A 17641-nucleotide genomic window follows, 5' to 3' on the forward strand; every position below is an offset into this window, starting at 1 on the left:
AAATTATGTATCATGTGTTTTTTATCCATAAATCTAATCATGCGCTTTTATCCATGAATTGAACCCAAAAAAATCAGGTTCCTATTGGACATAAACCGGCCCATTTTCTGGATGCAAAGCCCTTTTATCAAGGAATTGGGTCAAGAGAATTTAGGTTAAACCGACTGACCTAAGTGGATCAAACCGGCCCAAATAAAAATTTGAATTTCCAATTTTATCCAACACGAAGAATCACAATCATTTTGAAGCAAGCAGTCCTCATCACCAGAAGTTGAAAGAAAAAACCAGAAAGTTTTGCGTTTGGGAAGCGAGAAAATGAGCGGAGCAGGAAAGAAAGTAGTGGATGTGGCGTTCAAAGCATCAAAGAACATTGATTGGGAAGGGATGGCTAAGCTTTTGGTCTCCGATGAGGCTCGCAAAGAGTTCGCCACTCTTCGTCGCACTTTCGATGAAGTTAACTCCACTTTGCAGACAAAATTCAGCCAGGTTATTGTTTTTCCTCTTCGCTCTCATCTTTAGATCTTTTTTTAAAAATTTTTATTTTTTTTGGGTTAATCTTTTGATTAGATCTTTAGGGTTTTTTTTTTTAAATGGTAATTTTACTTTTTTTATTGAAAGAAAAATTCGTTAGAGTTGAATTTATTGTACAAGATTTAATTTTGGATTTTTTCAGGTTTTTTTAAAAGAAATTTTTAGTTTTTTTATTATCATTCAGGTATAAAATGAAAATATTGTTTAGAAATGAAGGAAAATGCATGAAAAAAAAACTGGAAATCTGGTGTTGTAATTTTACATTTTTTGGTTTATAAAACTATTAAATTTATAAGGTTTTAAAATAGAAATTCATGTAAATTAATTTATCCTGAAATTTTGCTAAAATAACAAAACAATTAAGGGTATATTATTTTATTAGATGTTAAGAAAAACAATTTAATTTCAGTTTTTTTTTTATCGGAAAAATGGAATTTTGGGTTTTTAAGTATCTTTTTCTTCTTTCACTCTTTATGGGTGTTAAAGCTTTTTGTTTTATATCATTTCCCTTTAGTTTTGATCAGTTTTGGTATTCATGTTTCTGAGCATTTTCAAGTAGAAGTGGTAGAAGTCTGTTCTGAATTCTGATGATAAATCTTTTAACTTTAATTTACCTGTACATTTGAATTTTAGGATTTCTCAAGGTTTGCCTACATCGAAAGGGCTTAATCTCTGGTTAATACTATAACACTATGTCCAGTTGTTAAATCTTTTAACTTTAGCACTATGTCCAGATGAAACCCCGAAAAAAAGTACTAGATTTAGCTGCTTTCAGTTACGCATTTTTGAACCAAAAAATTTGAAGGTTTCATTATCCTTGTTTGACGTATCACTTTTGGAATGAGGGTTAAATGTGATTCTAAAGGGCGAAGACTAGGAAAAATGAAGCAAAATGCATATCATTTTTGTATCTTGAAAGTTTCATTTTTAAGGCGTTTGTTTGTCAGTAGGGATGATTGTTGATTTGGTGCTGGTGTTAACTTTCATGTAACTGTGAGCCCTATCTTGTTAATAATCTGATTTTTCTGTTGAGCAGGAACCTGAACCTATTGACTGGGAATACTATAGAAAAGGAATTGGCTCTCACATGGTGGATATGTACAAAGAGGCTTATGACAGTAAGTTCATTTGATGGTTGCCATATTTGGTTTACTTTCCATACAAATTTTCAGTTGCCCCATACATGGTTGTGCTTAGATTGGTTGCAGGTTTCTATAGCGTAAATGGTATTGCTACCTCAGGTTTTGTGTTCTTCACATGGCTTAGCTTCCTGAATTTGTGCTTTGTGCATTGTGCTTTGTGCTTTGTGCTCACATTTTGTTTTAGATCAACTTTTTTATATGAGTCAACAATTTTCTAAGTCAGATGATGATGTAGTCACCTTGAGTGGCCACCATTTTCCTTTTGTCATTCTTCATTTTCTGGGGTTGGGGGAAATTAGTAAATGATGGAAGTTAATGTTATCAACCTTTCTTCAATTGCAGATATCTTTTATCTTTCCCAGACCAGTGCCCCATGCTTGATCAAAAGCTAAGATGGAAATCTATTACCAATAAGGACATTGCATTAATTTGTTGCTATACTATTTTCCAAATGCAATTCTTAATATTGTATACGAATGCAATTCTCTTTTATGATGCAATTAGCATTTAGCAGTTTCTGATTCAGGCCTTAGATGTTTCATTTCAATAATGCTATTATGGTAATCAGATCCTTCAGAACACCTAAGACTCCAGATACTTGTATACACTGGATGTTCAAAGTACAATGCAGCTCAATGTAGACCTCTAATTTTTATGATCAACAAAATGTTACTCAACCATTGAACCAGATTATTCTTCACTTGTCTTAACTGGATTATCACCTGGCTGCAGCACCCGTAGTAGCTGCTTATGTGCATGTTTTGGGGTTTGGATGGAGTTTTATCCTCGTTTTTACACATTTGATATGGTTCCTTTGCAGGCATAGAGATCCCCAAGTTTGTTGACACAGTCACCCCTCAATACAAACCAAAATTCGATGCATTGGTGAGAATCAACATGATACTTGACTCCCTTTTAACTGTCTGAAATTTTTTTTTTTTCTTTTTCCTTATCTGATGTACTATTTACTTCCTGTTATAGTTGGTTGAATTGAAAGAAGCAGAGGAGAAATCCTTTAAAGAGTCTGAGCGTTTGGAAAAAGAAATTGCTGAGATTCAGGAACTGAAGGTAACTGGAAAGCAATGCCCAAATCTGTGCTGGCTCTGCTATAATCAGAATTGTTGATTTTGTTTTTCTTTCTTATTTGAACAGCAAAAGATCAGCACCATGACAGCAGACGAGTACTTCGAGAAACACCCTGAGCTGAAAAAGAAATTTGAAGATGAGATCCGGAATGACAACTGGGGCTATTGACATATCTTTACTGATTTAAGGAAGCTTTCACTGTCTTGGCCAGAATTTCTAAGTGGTCATGTTTTTTCTGTTATTTTTACCCTGACGACGATTGCCGAACCCTTTTTTGTGCAATTTGGTTCCTCTGAGTTGGAAAGTTTGGGCTCCAATAATAATTCGGTTTTCTGTGTAGAAAAACAGATTTATCCGTTCACTTGAAAACCAAAGTGGATATTTTAAGACATGCATCATTTAAGTGGCATTCAGATGATGTTTTTAAGGGAAAATTTTCTTCATCTGCCTGGCCTGTTTCCTCAAGAAGTCAGTTTTTCATTTTTAATTTAAAACCGTCAAAATTTGAATTGATATTAAAATTTATTCTTTATCAACAGATTACGTGACCGTCAACTTGAATGGTCCATCTCGGATGAACAGAACTCATGAATAAGTCTTGAGAAGCTATAATTCTCGATTCCATCATTCATGACAGTCTACTGCTTCTTGCCCCGTGCAAGAAATTTTATTGCCTGAATATCAAGTCAATTGGGATTTGGGAGAAAGATTTATGAAACAACTTTAAAGAATACAATTGAAACAAAGATCATTTACTGCACAAAGAATGTACACACAAAATATGAAAAATCGATTCTGTAACCCAAGAGCTGATCAAAATATCTGACCCACCACTCCCCTGGCAGACCAAATATAGTTCAAAAGAAGTCTAGGCTACAAAATGCTTAAACCGCAAGAAACATTACAATGTTTAGAAAAAGAGGTGGAGTTGTCGACAAATTAAATTTGAAGAACTTGCTGCTGTTACTTTTGGTGGGGGAAAGAACAAAATTTCCAGCAGCATTCAGTTGGCTTTGACCACTAACAAAAACCCAAAGGCCACCGTAGATTATGTTCTTACTTTGGAAGGACTTGTATCTATCCAGAACTAGCCAATTTCTTGACTTGATCCAAAGCCCCGTCTTCATTTTTGTCCATGGCCTTCCTTGCCAACTCATAGCCGGCAAAGTTCATGGCACCTAAGGGAGCAATCCAGAAAAACCTGGGTACTGCTCCTTTAAACAGACCAAGGGGTCCCTCGTGACGGAGAATAGAAAAGGCTACCACTGACATTGATATGGGTCGGCCCCCTGGTGCTGTCATCATTCTAGTTTTCATGACATCAAAAGGTGTAGTTACTACAGCAGCCAGCCCTCCGGATAAAGCTCCAACTGCAATCATTTCCCAAGGTTCCAGTTCCCGTCTCAGAAGTTGCTGGGCAAGCTACAACAGCATGCAGAACCCAAATGATAATTCATATACAAATAATGATGAAAATTATTATGAAGTCTTACAATTCACCATGCTTTTTCCCCTTATAAAGTTGAAGTAAATAGTAGAGGATAAAAAATTTTCTTTCAGTGTAAACATTTGTCCTGATTTGAAATAAAAATTTTCAATGACAGGACAAATATCAATACCTTTTTGGATTCAGCATAAAGGCCCATCCCAGCAACATAGAATGGGACCTCACGACAAAGAGTGGCCCCGGTCCCACGGAAAAAACCCTTCAGACCATCCTGGTGCCAGGTACCAACAAGAGCTTCCCCGACATTGTCGAAAAGGCCAGCCTGCAAACGCTGCTTTAGTACCTCACAAGGAATCCGTGCTGCTGTTCCCAAAAATGTGCTGCAGAATGATGCCATGGATTGAACCTACAAAGCAAGCGAATGCAAATTTTAACTCAGTGTTGCAAATAAATATCAACAGACAATTTAATTAGAACCATTCCTTTCCAGAATTGGAAAATTAAGGGTGGAAGACCAGTTCCTTCTGCATCCACACAGAGACACAAACCATAAAAGTGCGTGGTTGCACTCACATGCAAGGAAATAATGACCGCTTTTCAGAGTTATAATTAAGAATCAAACTATAATACTAACAGGTCGTTAAAGTTTGGTTCTTGTTTATATTCATGCACAGAGAGTGCATTGAACGTTCACTATGCATGAATACAGGAACATCGGTCAAATATCTTAAGGTAGTGTGTTCAGCATCATTTATTTATACAAAAAAGAACAAACTTCAGCTTCAACATGCAACTTTTCCTTTTTCTTAGTTCTAATGACTAGCCTAGCAACATCATTGATATCAGGGGGATTTAATAAACTGGCCAGAACGAAAAATAGCCACATGAATGGCATTTGTAAGAAAAGTTATGGGAATGAGGACATTCCTATGAAAAGGAAAATTAAGGATAGCTAGAGCTTTGTTTTACAAAGAAACAAGAGAAATTCAATCACAAATTTGCAACCAAATAAGAGTGCAAAAAGTACCTGGATGTCAGGGAGGTCTGGAGCAACATTGATCAATACAAGCTTACTTGCTTCAAATATTCCTGTTCGCAGGCCATGGCTGCAATGTTGAAAGAAAATCAAACAGACGAATGAATGACAGGAAGCAAAACCAAAATCAGAAAGAAAAAAGAATGGTCAACTATGAAAAATATATAAAACCTTGAAAACTGTCCAAGAATTGCAGGGATTGAACCCCTATACAACCCCCGCACTCCAATTTGTGGAAGCTTTGAAATAATTTCTGGGAAGGTCAGAGTTGATGCTTGCACCCGAGTCTGATAAAAAACAAAAAGGGAAAAGAAAAAAAATCATGAAAAAAACCTATTGACATATTACAAGATGTATTCCACACAAAGAGATGGGATGAGCAGAAATATGAGCAGTTTCAGTAAGAATGCCTGTAAGAGTACATGCATATTTAAGCACAAACACTCCCTTGACTCCCTTTTGAACTTAAAGTGCTTTAAATTTTCAGTGTTGAGAACAGAAGAACAAAAAAGAAGCATTTTTTCTAATTTTTAAACATGAACAAATAGTTAGTTTTCCTCCTTGATCACCCAGATCAGGGACTAGTGAAGAAACCAAACGGAAATTTTGAACTACCAAAAGGGTGCCTCTACCAGGTGAAGGAGACAAACAAATCTGAAGACAAATATTAAGGTAAACAACCCGACACAGATAAGCAGGGACTAGAAGTCGCGTATAGCCAGTTATGCAATAAGTTGAAAATGTTCCATAACATCACAATTAGCCAAAAGCACTAAAATTAGTTATCTAAGAAAATGAAAAAGCTCTGCTACTGGAAAATTGTATCAAAATACAAAGTAATTGCATAAGGCTTCCTAAAAAATCAGAAATGCAAGTGTCTAATAACATTTGTAGGTTTATCGTGAAGAATAGCAATAAGCCAAAATTTTCAACAAAAGCAATTTGCAATAGAACCCAATATATCATAAATCTCACAAAGAAACTGTCTTTCACCATACGCAGCTTAAAGAATATTGTTGGTCTCAAAAAGTCTCACACGTATGAGCTCTACACAGTCCACTGACAAACAAATCCTAACATGGCAGGGTGCAATCTGTCCTCAGAAAAGATATGATGATTTGGGTTCTACTAGATGTTAGCAAACAGGCAGATTTTATTATGTAAAAACAAAATTAAGCTGAAGAATGTGCCTTTATAGTATCAACTGGGTGCATTAAAGATGTAGATAGTGCACAGGAAAGACCACCAGCCAATGCAGATTTAAGAACACTTCCAGTAGGTATTTCCACAGGTGGTGCAACAGCAACAACGGTTGCAGCTTCAAACCAGATATTACTGAATATAATGCAAAAAGAAGTTACTATCAACAGTTAATCATCAGTGCATGTGCAAAACAAAAAGTACATGTTCAACAAAAGAAAATGGGGTTAGGGTAAGCACTATTAGGATTCAGCTGCTGTAATAATCCTTATGGCCTCCCACCAAAATTTTTACAAGGTATCCAAACCATGAAGCACAGAGCACTACTGCAGTAATCAAACAATTTCACAAACTGAACGTACGTGCTGTAATTTGGTAACCAAGTTGCAAAACTAAAGTTTGAACTTCTAAAAATGCAACCTGAACCAAAGACAATTCAATAGTAAATTAAATTTGAGCTCATGCCTCAGCTAGAGTTTCTAAATGATAATCTTCAAATGGAAAATTTAATCTCACCGAGGATCATCTTGAAGCAGTCGGTCTGAAGGCAAAAGAAGCATAAAATTTCGGAAGTGTCCATATGAAATAGATTCTTCAGTGTCAGCATTCAAAAATCGCATCATGACGACAGCATTGTCTTCATTCGCTGGAAGTCCAGCATTTTTAAGTGATGCCAATATTTCACTTTTTTTGAGGGTTCCAGACTTGCTTAAACAAAGAGAAGTATAAGCTCGAAGAATGGTAGGCTCCTTCTGTTCCATCAAGGACAAAAACTGCTTCCAACCGAAAGATTTTGAAAATAGATTACTTCTAGTGCGACGCATAAATTCCTGAGCATATCTCCGAGGCAATTTTCTTTTTCTCAAAGCAACTTCAAGATCTTCTAAAGTTACTTGGCCGTCACCATCTCTATCCAGTTCTTCAAAGAACCTCCTCCCTGAATGAATAATGCATGAGTAAAATCAAAGCATACCATACTGCACTATAGTTAATCACATTAGACCATAATAAATTACACAACCTGAAATTAATGCTACAAAAACTCAAATGATAAGATTTTGGACTCATTGAGCATAAAATTTGATAAGGTTATTAATTAGTAGAAGAAAATAGTATCAATGACAAGTCACAAACACAAAAACAGCTTACTTATGCTGTACTCAAAAGTTACAATCTGAACCGCCAAGTTCAATTAGGATTGGGGAAGGGAGATAACAGAAACCAGAATCCAAAACGACCCAGTTCCTGCTCTTTCAGCATGAAGCTACACACTACAGAATTTAAGAAAACTATAGTTTGAACTATGCCACTCATAGTCTACAGCATAATACATTTCTTCATTGATTCTGCTATTCAAGGAACCAAACAAAAAAGAAAATGGAGCAACACTAATCGTTTTCAGAGCTGCCTGAGAAACCATACCTTCAGACTCTGTGTATCTGAAGAAATCCTGGACAGAGAATAATTTCTTCTTGTCAGGGTGGTCTTGTGAAGAGCGGCCCAAAGGTGGTAGAAGCTCAATCAGTTCCGTCAACGAAACAGTTGATAAGGTGGACCTCAAACGCTCCACATTTGATAGAGGAATGCTAAGTATCCCACTGGCCAGTTTCTGTGGGGAATTACCAGCTGTTTCTTCCGTACTGCAAGCGCTAACACCATCATCACCCTCTTCGTTCACTGAAGAAGTAACTCCAACCATACCTGATGGAACACCTCCCAATCTAGCAAACATCGAATTTCCAAAAAACCCATTTAAATCAACTTTTCGACCTTCCCATATACTTGCCGCTGCTTTTAAATGATCAAATTGATAGGGAAGAGATGGAATTGATGGACAATCACAATGCTTCCGATTACTTTCCTGGAGAAGTTGATCAAACTTCTGAAGATTTTGAGTCAACTGATCAAATATGAACCCTATAAAGCATTCAAATGATACATGATGCCCATCATTATGTTCTAAACCCTCATTCTTTGCAATAAATTGAGCCCTTGAATCTCTATGCTTAAACTCAAACGGTGCCTTTGATTTCATGTTATGAGTATACGAATTTAGACACCCTTTATCTTCGTCACCCATTTTCTGAATTCTCTTCCTCCCTGACTTAAACGAGCTCAGTATTGCCTGGACAAAGTTGTTAACCAACACCGACCAAGTCACAGCAAACTGTAAGCAATTCATACAAGTCTCTTCATCTCTATCCACATCCTTTTCTTTCAATCCTTCCCTAACCACCTCAACCTTCTCATTGTTCTTCCCATTTGCGGGGGAAAACATTCCCATAAAAGCCTTGATGGGAACCTTAATAGTCGCCCCTTTCTTTCTCTCTTCACTACCAACAAAACACTGCCCATTATTAACACCACTACCAAACCTACCACTACTCTTCTTCACACCAAAGATTTGAACCTTACCATTCCTATCACTACCATTCAATGGGGCAATCAATTCAACATTATTTCCTTTATCATTTGACACTCCCCAACAACTTTCAAGATCTTTTGCAACTTTCTTAATACCCAATTCAAGAGGTAAAAATGCTCCTTTTATAAATTGAATCGAATTCAAAATCGATTCAATCGGATCATTTTTAGACACCATTACTTCTACCACCTCAAAAACTCCTCACTCCTTAAGACAAACTCCCCCAAACTCTATCTCCTTCTCTATAGAGATTTGAAAAGAACTATATTAAAAAGACCCAAATAAAAGAAAAAAAAAACCATAAAAATCAAAAGACAAATTGAAAAAAAAAAAATCTTTAGCTAATATTAAGAGTAAAAATAGCTTCTTTTACTACTTAAATCGAATCGAAAATCGATTCCATTCGCCAAAATCTTCACTTTCCTATACGATAAACTCAAATTTTGCACTTTTCCTAAGATTCAACAAATTCTTTACACCAACTAAAAAGAACCCACCAAGCTAGAACCACAATTTCAAGCCAAAATAAAAATTACAAATAAAATTAAAAACCCAGAAGGAAAAACTAAATCTTTAAACAATAAAATTACAATAAATGAACGAAAAGGAGAATTTACTAGGGGAGGTGGATCTGTTGAAGAAACTGACGCTTCTTTTTAAAGCAAATCAGCCTTATCTGTATGGAAAAGATTGCCAAATGGGTATTAGTTTTTTTTTTTTCTATTTTATGGAAAAAGATTTCATTTTTAAGGAGAAAAATTATAGCTTTGAAATGGGTTCTTTTGAGTTCCTTTTGAAGTGCCAAAATAAAGAACTGACTTAAAGGGGTGTTTTTGAAGTGGAAAGTGAGGGACAATTTGGGATTCTCAAAAAAGAAAAAGGTAAATTAAGCTTTTTTGGACAGTTTTCTTCTATCAAGAGAACGAGATATATGGTGGTCGGGTGGCGGCAATGGAAGAAGAAGGAGGAGACGATGAAGAATAGGCCTTTTTATCATTTGTGGAAAAATATTTAAATAAAATATTTTTTTTTTTTTGGATAACTAAGAACGAATGGATAAAAGGCTGACGTAAGGCTTTGTAGGAAGCTTTTTTGCCTCTGCAATTTACAAAATATAAATTAATTTAAAATTGAAAAATATGTTTATCCATTTGGTGAAAGTTTTTGGTAAGTGGTTAAAACGTGGAATAATTTTTTTCATGTTTATCTTTTCCTTGGTTAATTTTTTTTTCTTTTTATGAATAACATTTTTCTTAATTAGATTTGAGTTTGAAAACTTATTGTATTGCTTACAAATAAAATTTCTTTTATAAAAAATTTTGTTGAAATTTTTAATAGTTGATATAAAGAAGCAAATTTTACAAAAAAAATATATATTATATAAAAAACATAGAAAAAGTATTCATTTTAATTATACGAATTAACAAAAACAAAATTTAATATGATTAAGATATTTTCAAATAAATTATGATCTAAATTTTTGTCAAATAATTTTAAAAATGTGTGATTAAAATTTAATATTCAAAAAATTTTTAGGTAAAAATATCAAAAAAAAAAAAAACTCTTGTATTTAAATTCAATAATTATCCAATTTTTTTAATCAATTAAACTCTCAAATATCTATTTTATTAACTAAATTTTTATTAAAAATATTAATTATTTCATTCCAATTGAGAATTTAATTCAGTAAAAATATATATTTTAAATTTTAATTCAATGAAAATAAATATTTAAGAATTCAATTGTTTTAAAATACAAATTCAAAACTTAATTAATTGAATGCAATAAAAATTTTAATGAGTATTGAATTTTTGTTTAGGGTTTTTTTTACCCTTTTACTTTTTTTATTTGACAAAAAACAGTGGTAAATTTTAATGGTGTTATTACTGAGATATTTTTTTTAATTTGGTTAATATATTCTTTATAGATAAATAAATAAATAATTTTTTAATAAAATAAATAAATAAAAAGTCTATAAAATAATATTTTAATTTTCGTTTGTTTTTTAAAATATAAATTTGTGAAAAAAGGAAAAGAAACAAAAGAAATTTACTGATCCAGAATAAAATAGAGTTAGTGGCTATAAATAGGTTGACCAATAACAATTTGCATTTAGCGTTCTTTTCCATCTGCTTTTGACACGTTTCCCTTCTGTAATGGTGACTCATATGAAAAAAACAAATTAGTTTTTGTTCTTTTATTTTCAAAATATTTTCTTTCAGTGCTAGTAGATTTTATTTATTTCTCTTATATTCAAGGTTCAAATTGAACCTCAAAAAAAATAATAAAAAAATCTAAATCTTCTCTTCACTTTTTTCAAAATGTTTTTCTATAATCATGCCCATAAAAGTGCTTTTTTTATATATAAAAATAGAAATTTAACTCAATTTATAAATTAAAATATTAATTAAAAAATTATCAATAATAAATTAATTTAAGAGTTCGTTCATATGATCCCACTTCCAATTCCAATTTAAGATTGAAACATTTTATTTACTAAAATTTTAGTATAAAAAATTTAAAATTTAATTTAATTAATTTGTATAGTCATATACGTATAATAAATTTAAATTTTAAAGTTTAAAACTTATAGTCTTTTTGTTTATCTCAAAATTATAAATTTTTTCATAAAAAAGTTTTAAAAATTTTAGTTAATTAGAGTCATATCTTATTTTATCTCTTTCTTTAAAAAAAAAAGCAAATTATAATTTTGATTTTATATTTAAATATTAATGCAATGAACCAATGAAATTTAAACAATTTTTTCAAATGCTATCAACCCTAGGAAATAGACATGCCTTAATGAACACTCAAAACACTTGAATAGTTGAATTTTATGAAGAACTTTCCTTAAAGAAACAAAAGAGTGAACAATTCTCCTAACCTACATAAAAATACAAAAGGCTAATCATATAATCATTAGATTAAGAATTCTATTGACATTTCCATTATATATTTTAATATACGGTAACATTTTACTTATAATTTTTTATTACAATTTTATAATTGTTTAATCACAATAAAAAAATTATATAAAACCCTTTACTTATAAATGTAAACTCATAAATCTTACATAATTTTAAATTATAATTATTAAATTATACTATAAAAATAATGATTGCACATACCAATTAAAAAAAATGATTGGCCTAATGGTTACTCAATTCTTATTTATTTGCTACCTGGCTTTTGGAGATTGGAAAAGATTACAAATGTTTATACAAAGTCAATGAGTTATTATTATGCCACATTAATTCATGGATAATAGTCAAGATAGCTCTCCAATGTAACTATAGTCCATTGTAGGGTTCAAACTTCAAACATCCAACCTGGATAATCAACTGCTTCAGAACCAATTCTTGTAATCTTCACAAACTTCTCACAAGAAAAACATGGAGTTCAATAATCAATGAAGCCATTTGCCATCAACATTTCAAGCATTGTAATATAAAGTAAATACAGAAACAGGACTAGAATGAAACTTGATTCTCTTCAAATGAAATATATAGTAATACCAAGAACAATGGTCATATGTTGAATAAGACGAAAAAAAGAACAATATTGGCCTTAAGCTCAACAAACTTCATCTTTTATATATCATGAATCATGATAGGGTTCATTTTTATAGGGGAAAGTCATGAAGCATTAAAGAACTCAAATGCCATTTAACTAAAACTCATGAATATCTTTAACAATTATAGCAGATGACCATGAAATTTCTTGAAAACAATTTCCTTTAAACTCATCTAGGACTTGACATCGACTACCTAGTTGTTAGGAACATTTCAAGATAAGTCTTGCTTTCAACATACAATTTCTATGCTTTTGGGGCATATTCGTTGGCAAGCATAACCTACCTCTAAACAAATATACTTTTGAAGGGCGATGAAGAGGGTTTACTTCTTGCAGGTTGTCAAATGCATCCCAGACTCAAAGATTATTTAGGATTTAGAAAGCAGATCCACTGCCCTTTTTCTTCCCAAGCATCACATCTTTAGCTTCATTGATTTTTGAAGCCAGATAATGGCTACCACCAGCATCAGGATGGTTTGCAACCATTACTTTCCTATGCGCCTCCTTGACCTTGTCTGGTGTTGCATTCTCCCTGTTAAAATCATATGGTATAAATAAAGTTCATATGTTATGTAGAACAGGAAGACATGCATATAAGGTATAATGGTGTACAAATAGACCGTATAGTTCAGATCATCGAATAGTAAAGTCATTAAAAAAAAAAAAACACAAAGGATCTCAGAATTTGACATATTAATATTTATCTTTCAATTTTCTGACATCAGAGGCCTGTACAATTAATGTGTATGCCTGCAACAAATGCGTAAAGCAAAAACATTGACTGATGATAATTTGATTCAATATAAAGGCCTCATTTAGCATTATTGTTGAAAGTAACTTTTGCATTCAAAAGCTACTTTTACCCCAAATGCAATGCTAAACAACCAAAAAAAATTTAGCTTTTCAATCTAAAAGTCTGGTTTTCCAACCCAAACCCAAAAACTCCTACAAAGTTGCTATTGCAGTTAAAAATTACGTTTGGGATAGAAAATCATTATCCCTATATTTCTAATATTTATTATTTTGGCTAAATGCTCTATTTAAAATTTAATGTTTAACTGTTTTCTCAATTAAAGATATCTTTAATTTGGTTCAATTAAGGATTAAAAGTTTTCGAATTAGCTCAAAACAAGACTTCATAAAAGCAGTGCATTGTACGCGCCGTTAACTACAATAACACTGGTAAATTTTTATTTTTATCAATAAAAATTGTTATAATCTCTTTCTTTCTCTCTCTAACTCCACTCAAAGCAATAAATTTATTTTTCTTCTTATTTCTTAACTTTCAATCTGACAACAAAAATAAAAATTAAAACTTAAATAATATTCTTTTTTTTTTTGTTTGAGAGATAGAATAGAAAGATAAATGCAAGAGAAAATAGTGAAAGTATATCAAAATCTCCTACTTTTAAGCTCCTTTAATGGTATTACAAAACACACTCTTTGTAGTTTTACCCATTTTATCTCTTCCCTAATCAGTTCAAGTCAGTCGCCGAATCGTTGCTCAGACCACTTCTTCGCCTCTCTCCTCTGTTTGAATCCAAAATGCCCCTCTATTCATCAAAGAAAAGACCCTAGAAACTCTCTTAATCCTCCAATCCTCTTTGGGGAAACGTCAAAGAAAAGACCAAGCTTTAAATCTTGACCAGAATAAAGGCAATGAAGCTAAGTTTCCAGTCAATCTACAATTTGAGTCAGACCCAAGAGTCTCTGATTGGTTGGAATCCAACAAAAGAGAAGCTGTGTTTAAGAGTTATGTGAATTTCCCTAATTTAATTTCAATGAGTTATTGGTTTCTGGGCCTTTCTATCTCCACAGTGGCCCTGCACATTCTAATTCATCAATCTTATGAGTCTGATTTGGCTCTCCATTGTCCATTGAGGAAACTCCAAACGACTCCACTGCAAGTTAGCAATCTCAAACTCCAAACAACTCCTCTTTCCTCTTGCAACATATCCAAATTGCCTGTCCTTTGCCTCATAACCAACTCTGGAGAGGATCTGCCAAGTCATCAGGTGAGTGAAAAGCGAAGATGGAGGCAAGATAAGCACGTGCTTCGTTAGAAATGATCTGACGTTGGCCTGAAATGCAGAAGCAGAGGAAGGGAAGCTTAGGAAGTCACAGAGATCCACTGTTACTCCTTTTCATCCTCTTCATGAGCATGCTGTTGACGACCATACCGGATGAGGTGGTGTGTGAGATGAGAGCTAACAAACAGAATGAGTGAATCGTATGGGGCAAGGAGGGTTTCAGCCGTAAAAAAGGAAAAGAGAGGGTAAAGAGGGCAATGAAGAAGAAGAAACGAGGAACACGAGAAAGTTTGGGTTAAACTTTATATGCAAGGATTTCTAGGCATTTTTACGGAAATCTAATCCGATAGATGTGATGAGGAGTTGCGGTTGAAGAAATGGAGAAGTTTTGGGATCAGAGGGATGTAGACCAATGACGGTCGGTGGTGACAGATGATGATCCGGTGTCAAAATTTGGGTTTTTAGATGGCTTGTTGAAAATGAATATTTGGAGAGAGAGGATGAATTTAGAGAATGAAAAGAATGAAAGAAATAAAAGAAAAAAACATTTTTGATTTTCCATTTATAAAACAATCATGCCACATAATCATAAAAAATGCCACGTTGGATATGTCATCTCAGCAAATATGACATGTAAGCTAAATAATAAATGTATCTAAATAATAAATGTATCACGCTTTTAAGGTAAGTGTGAATTACCTCCTTGGCAAGGCCAACAAGGTAAAAAAAAAAAGTTAGGGCAGGTTCAGGCATCAGTAAATCGTTTCAAAGTTCAAACTGTAATGTAGGAAGCATTCAAACAATCAAAGATATATGCTTAGTAATTAGACATAAGTGGTATAGCACTGTAAATGGAAATGCTTTTGACAAGTAGTCATGCTACAACTTAAACGATCATTAAAGAAAAAAAATCCCATCACTCAAAAGTTGAGGTCATCCTTAAAATTTGGGAACTAATTCAAATTAAAGGCAGTGTTTATCTTTCCACAAGCTAGATATTCTTGGGATTAATTTCATGTATGCTCAAGAATCGGTAATTTTAGTATCATAATACGATTCCCTAGTTTATGATCAATGTTGAACAGATTTACCTAACACCAAGAATCAGCGCAGCTTCTCTTCTCGTCATTGTAGGTTGGAAACCACCTTCATAAAATTTGCGTATTCTGGGTGTTGGCGGTCTTGCCTTAAATGCTTGCCAAGCATGGATTCCATATCTGCCAGCAAGAGCAGCTGCAGCAACTGCAAGCCCAGCCAAAAATGGTGTAGCCTGGTGTACATCTAGAAATTCATTAATTTAAGATTATTGTAACGGAAGACTAAGTCTCCAACTGGTTTAAACATGAAAAGAAATGCACAAACAATCCTCAATTACAGCTAAAATATTTTAAGTTCTACTAGTTGGCATAAACTAGTTCTTGTAATCGATAAACTGAATCACAGAAAGGCAAGATTCTGTCATTTCACTTGAAACAATACACTTTAAATTATCGCAACAAATGAGCCAATGCATGGATTGTGGAGACTGGTCAAGTGACAAGGAAGCTCTAACTAGTGAGAGACTCCATTATTACCAAAAAGTTTACATACTTGCTAATGAATATGATCAAAATATCAAAGAAAAATTATGAAATCAGACTTTACTTCACTATCCAAACCTCTCCATTTCAAGCATCTTGTTCTACCAAGTTTTAAGTGCCAACAAACTCTTAACTGATTTGAAATTCATTTTTCACTGATTCTTTGAAAGCCAACACACTGCTTAATAGCAATAACCAAAAGCCATAAAAGAAACCTAGCGAGGTAACACATAAACAACAAAACTAAGTTGCATAGGAAGAAACCGATAACGAAAACAAACACTTCCCAAGCATTTTAAAACATAAGCTAAGGCCGAAGCACCCCCTCAGTTCCTTCTTGACCAGGGGCAACACTTCAAATGCCAAATGACATCACCAGAAGTTTCACAAAAGGCATACTAGTCACTATGCTATACATAAGGGGCCTTTTGCTGAACTTTCAAGGATTTCATCAGCATGAATTAATGGAAAAGTTTTAAATTATGATAAAAGATATGATTATTTTAAGATTAGGTGAATCCTCTTATACTTGGAACTTAAAAAAAAAAAAAAGTCAAAATTACAATCTTTACAACACCAAAGCAACTAACTTTCCAGTTTCACCCAAACAAAAGAAAATTGAGGATAATAACAAATTTCCCCCTTTAATCAAAAAGCATATCTCTCAACATGAAATTAAATTAATAATGTTTCTTTTAAAAAAATTTTACCTTTTTATTCATGTTATGGAGCTAAATCGCATCCATAGTATAAAACAATTCCAAAAAATTAAGAATTTTTTCATACCCAAATTTATAACTTCATTAGAATAGTAAAATATTGACTGAGAAAATTAAAACAAAAACATAAAAAAATTATTCTGAAAAAAAAAAACATAAACACAGAAAAAAGGGGAAATAAATACGACAATGCAATGAAATAGAGAAAATGAATACTATGAGTTTTGCGAATTTACCATTTTTTATGAGATTTGGAATTCAGTCTTTGAAATGAAAACTCTGAATTTCATTAAAGATAAACAATTTTTTTTTAAACTCGAAACCGCCTTTCGTCTTTCGGCTTTCGGCTTCTGTCGCTGAAATTAAACCTCAGCTTTGGTCATTGGGTTTTGTTAGGGCACATACGTTCGATTAAGGTGCCCCAACCAATACTATTGCGGCACGTCCGCGGTTACAATAAAGCCCAAAAATTTGATTTGAGCAAAAAAATACAACCCGTTTCAAAAACGGGTTTAATTTTGGCTCCACATTTAATGCTCAAATTTGATCCGACCGATTCATCTTTCAATGTATTTTTTTTTATCTAAGACTCTTAGTGTGTTCGATAGCCATTTTAGACATTAATTAATTTAAAATCGAACCAAATCAAATCTCATAAAAAAGATAAATTTTTTTGACATTTATTTTTTCCATTCTCAAAAGTTGAAACTTTATTTAAGGGAAAATGAACTCCTTAGTTACTCAAGCCAAATTTTTCAATATAATCTTGTATTATAAATATTAGAAATTATACTAAATTATTCATATTTTAAACGTTAATAGAAAAAAAGTAAATTTATTAAAGATTTTAATTATTATAATTTTAATTTTTA

At 32.9% G+C, this 17641-nt stretch overlaps 3 protein-coding genes across 3 annotated transcripts; 1 reads left to right on the forward strand and 2 right to left on the reverse strand.

Annotated features, from left to right (window-relative positions):
* Window positions 1-240: 240 nt before the first annotated feature.
* LOC111310291 (ATP synthase subunit d, mitochondrial-like) lies at window positions 241-3202 on the forward strand. Its single transcript, XM_022909600.2, has 5 exons — window positions 241-486; window positions 1568-1649; window positions 2494-2558; window positions 2655-2741; window positions 2826-3202. Exons 1-5 carry the CDS (start codon window positions 316-318, stop codon window positions 2925-2927), a joined length of 507 nt encoding a protein of 168 aa, XP_022765335.2. The 5' UTR covers window positions 241-315; the 3' UTR covers window positions 2928-3202.
* Window positions 3203-3495: 293 nt separating this feature from the next.
* Window positions 3496-9849, reverse strand: LOC111310289 (calcium-dependent mitochondrial ATP-magnesium/phosphate carrier protein 2-like). The gene is made up of 7 exons (XM_022909599.2): window positions 7865-9849; window positions 6959-7379; window positions 6433-6577; window positions 5414-5529; window positions 5234-5312; window positions 4379-4612; window positions 3496-4181 (listed from the first exon to the last, which is right to left on the reverse strand). The coding sequence occupies exons 1-7, from the start codon at window positions 9042-9044 to the stop codon at window positions 3837-3839; spliced, it is 2520 nt and encodes an 839-aa protein (XP_022765334.2). The 5' UTR covers window positions 9045-9849; the 3' UTR covers window positions 3496-3836.
* Window positions 9850-12434: 2585 nt separating this feature from the next.
* Window positions 12435-17199, reverse strand: LOC111310292 (mitochondrial import inner membrane translocase subunit TIM14-1). The gene is made up of 3 exons (XM_022909601.2): window positions 17006-17199; window positions 15562-15740; window positions 12435-12972 (listed from the first exon to the last, which is right to left on the reverse strand). Exons 1-3 carry the CDS (start codon window positions 17006-17008, stop codon window positions 12816-12818), a joined length of 339 nt encoding a protein of 112 aa, XP_022765336.1. The 5' UTR covers window positions 17009-17199; the 3' UTR covers window positions 12435-12815.
* Between the last annotated feature and the right edge of the window lie 442 nt (window positions 17200-17641).

Source organism: Durio zibethinus, chromosome 19 (assembly GCF_047325235.1).
Source record: "Durio zibethinus cultivar Kanyao isolate XHJ-2024 chromosome 19, ASM4732523v1, whole genome shotgun sequence".
NCBI classification, from domain to species: domain Eukaryota; kingdom Viridiplantae; phylum Streptophyta; class Magnoliopsida; order Malvales; family Malvaceae; genus Durio; species Durio zibethinus.